The 2,142-nt window shown below is 35.3% G+C and overlaps 1 protein-coding gene across 1 annotated transcript; it reads left to right on the top strand.

The window, feature by feature from the left end:
- Nucleotides 1-425: 425 nt before the first annotated feature.
- Nucleotides 426-1,455, top strand: LOC110444187. The gene is made up of 2 exons (XM_021488593.1): nt 426-539; nt 1,130-1,455. Exons 1-2 carry the CDS (start codon nt 444-446, stop codon nt 1,430-1,432), a joined length of 399 nt encoding a protein of 132 aa, XP_021344268.1. The 5' UTR covers nt 426-443; the 3' UTR covers nt 1,433-1,455.
- Nucleotides 1,456-2,142: the final 687 nt, after the last annotated feature.

The raw sequence follows: 2,142 nt of genomic DNA, 5'->3' as shown, positions 1-2,142 counted from the left end.
CAAAAGTTGATGTGTACATCCATAGATTAAAGTTAACAAATGCTATCTTTGTTGACATGTACGCTGTTACTTCTATATGATAACTACTTTTTCCCTCCTGCATGTTAAGGTTTCTGTAGGATGATTATCCCAGATTAATATTCAATTTGCTCCCCGAAATTTTGAAGCATCAAAAATGGAACATTAATGTCATGTTAGGAGGCCAAAATATGAGAACTCATTCATCTTTTGATTCACCAATTTGGTTGTTGGAACTGCCAACGGATTCCAGCCAAAAATGAGTTCTGGAGGAGCTCTGTGATATATACGAAACTCTATAGCACATCCGGATCTGTATTTTATCAGTATGATATTGGACTCCATAGATACACAATATCAATTCATCAGGTCTTTTAATTATTTTGTGTCTTTGATTGTAGCTGATGTTGAACTGTGTGTCACTGATGCAGCACATACACGGCTCAGGCGACGAGGGGTTGGTCAGTTCTGTGGCTGTCCCTCTACTGACCACACAAGTCAAAATGCTGGAGTTCGGGTCTGTGAGTATTGACCCCCTAGCTCCACCCCCCAAACCCTCACCCTTACATATTTATTGAAGCAGAGCTTTAATCATAGGTGTAATATATATTTATAAGTTATGTGAGCAGAGCTTATGGTAGTATATAAACTTAAAATATGGTAAATTGAGTTTAAAAATATGAACTGAGTAAATACTAATAGATTAAGTATATGGTGAAATGGAAACTGTATATATCTACTTTTAAAAATTATTAAAGATGAGATAAAAACAGTTATTGCTGAAGGGTACTTTGAAGACCAGTGAGTTATATATTCAGGCCCCATTGTCATTGTGTATTTCATGCAATAACATTACAGTGTACCTTTAAATTTATTGACCACATAACAAGTGTCTGGGCTATAGAAAATTGATTTGAAATTTAAAATATTTGAGTGCAAATGTAACAGTATGTGAACGATTTATGGATTTTTTTAAAGTTATGTACTTATCAATATGGTTACAGTACATAAATAGATCATGGTGATGTGAATTAATCTGAATCAATTACCACCCAACTGACAACCATTCACACTTCTCTGCTTTAATATACTATATTGTTCTATATTGTAGAAACTGATGTCCTCTCACACAGCCTCCCTGGCCCTCCACTGTTGTCAGTTCACTCCTCTAGATGGCAGCACCAGTTTTGTCCCAGCATTCCATGCTGTGTATAAAGTTCTGAACGCCCTGCTGGTTCACAACACGAACACCGTTTACGGAGTTATCCCCTCCTTCCTCAGCTGTACCAAACATATCCTTTTACACTGCTGTGGAATACAAATAAAAGATCTCGTCACCGGGGTGGTCGAACCATATTCTGTCTTTCATGGTCGCTGTTCTGGTTGTGAGTGGATTTTGATACCAGAGTGCTGAAAGTATGTAGTATCTCTAGGTCTTACCAGAGTGCTGAAAGTATGTAGTATCTCTAGGTTTTGTGTAGTGAATTCTGATATTGTTATTGATATATATTCTAAACTAAATGAAAAAGTGCTATATTCCTGTATACCAGGAAATTCACTGCAGTTTAATTTTGGCCTTTTTCACCCTCGATAATGAGGGAGAATTTCTCATCACAATGAACAATTGTAAACAATATTCTATATATAGCAATTAGAGGTGAAGGGCCAATTTGATATTGGGCGATGGGGCGAAAATCAATTTTACCACGGATGGGCAAATATTTGACTGGGCGAAAATTTTTCCCGATATACAGTATATCTGTCTTAACCAGATGACACAGACTTTGAAGTATGACTGTAACTGTCCTTAATGACACAGATTAAAGCAAGATTATACCTTTCCAGTTGTAATTGGGGTGTTCAAACAATCAATATTAACAAAATAATATTACTAACTAGAAATTTGAAGAATATCAAATTTACATATGGTCACAGATTTTTGCCCTTATTATACAATGAAGATATTATTTAGATGCCTTTTCGTTTATTATATGTGGTCTGTGACTTCAACCTTATTTATAGTATAGTTTGACTGGTAAGTGTATAGAAATTGTTACCAAATGCAAGAAGTCTTAACTGAAAAAAATATCTTGGGAATAAGTGTGTAGAAAGGATATACAAAAA

Source organism: Mizuhopecten yessoensis, unplaced genomic scaffold, assembly GCF_002113885.1.
Source record: "Mizuhopecten yessoensis strain PY_sf001 unplaced genomic scaffold, ASM211388v2 hete_36055796, whole genome shotgun sequence".
Lineage (NCBI taxonomy): Eukaryota > Metazoa > Mollusca > Bivalvia > Pectinida > Pectinidae > Mizuhopecten > Mizuhopecten yessoensis.
The sequence above is the reverse complement of the archived record's forward strand: the minus strand, read 5'-3'. Positions and strand labels throughout refer to the sequence as shown.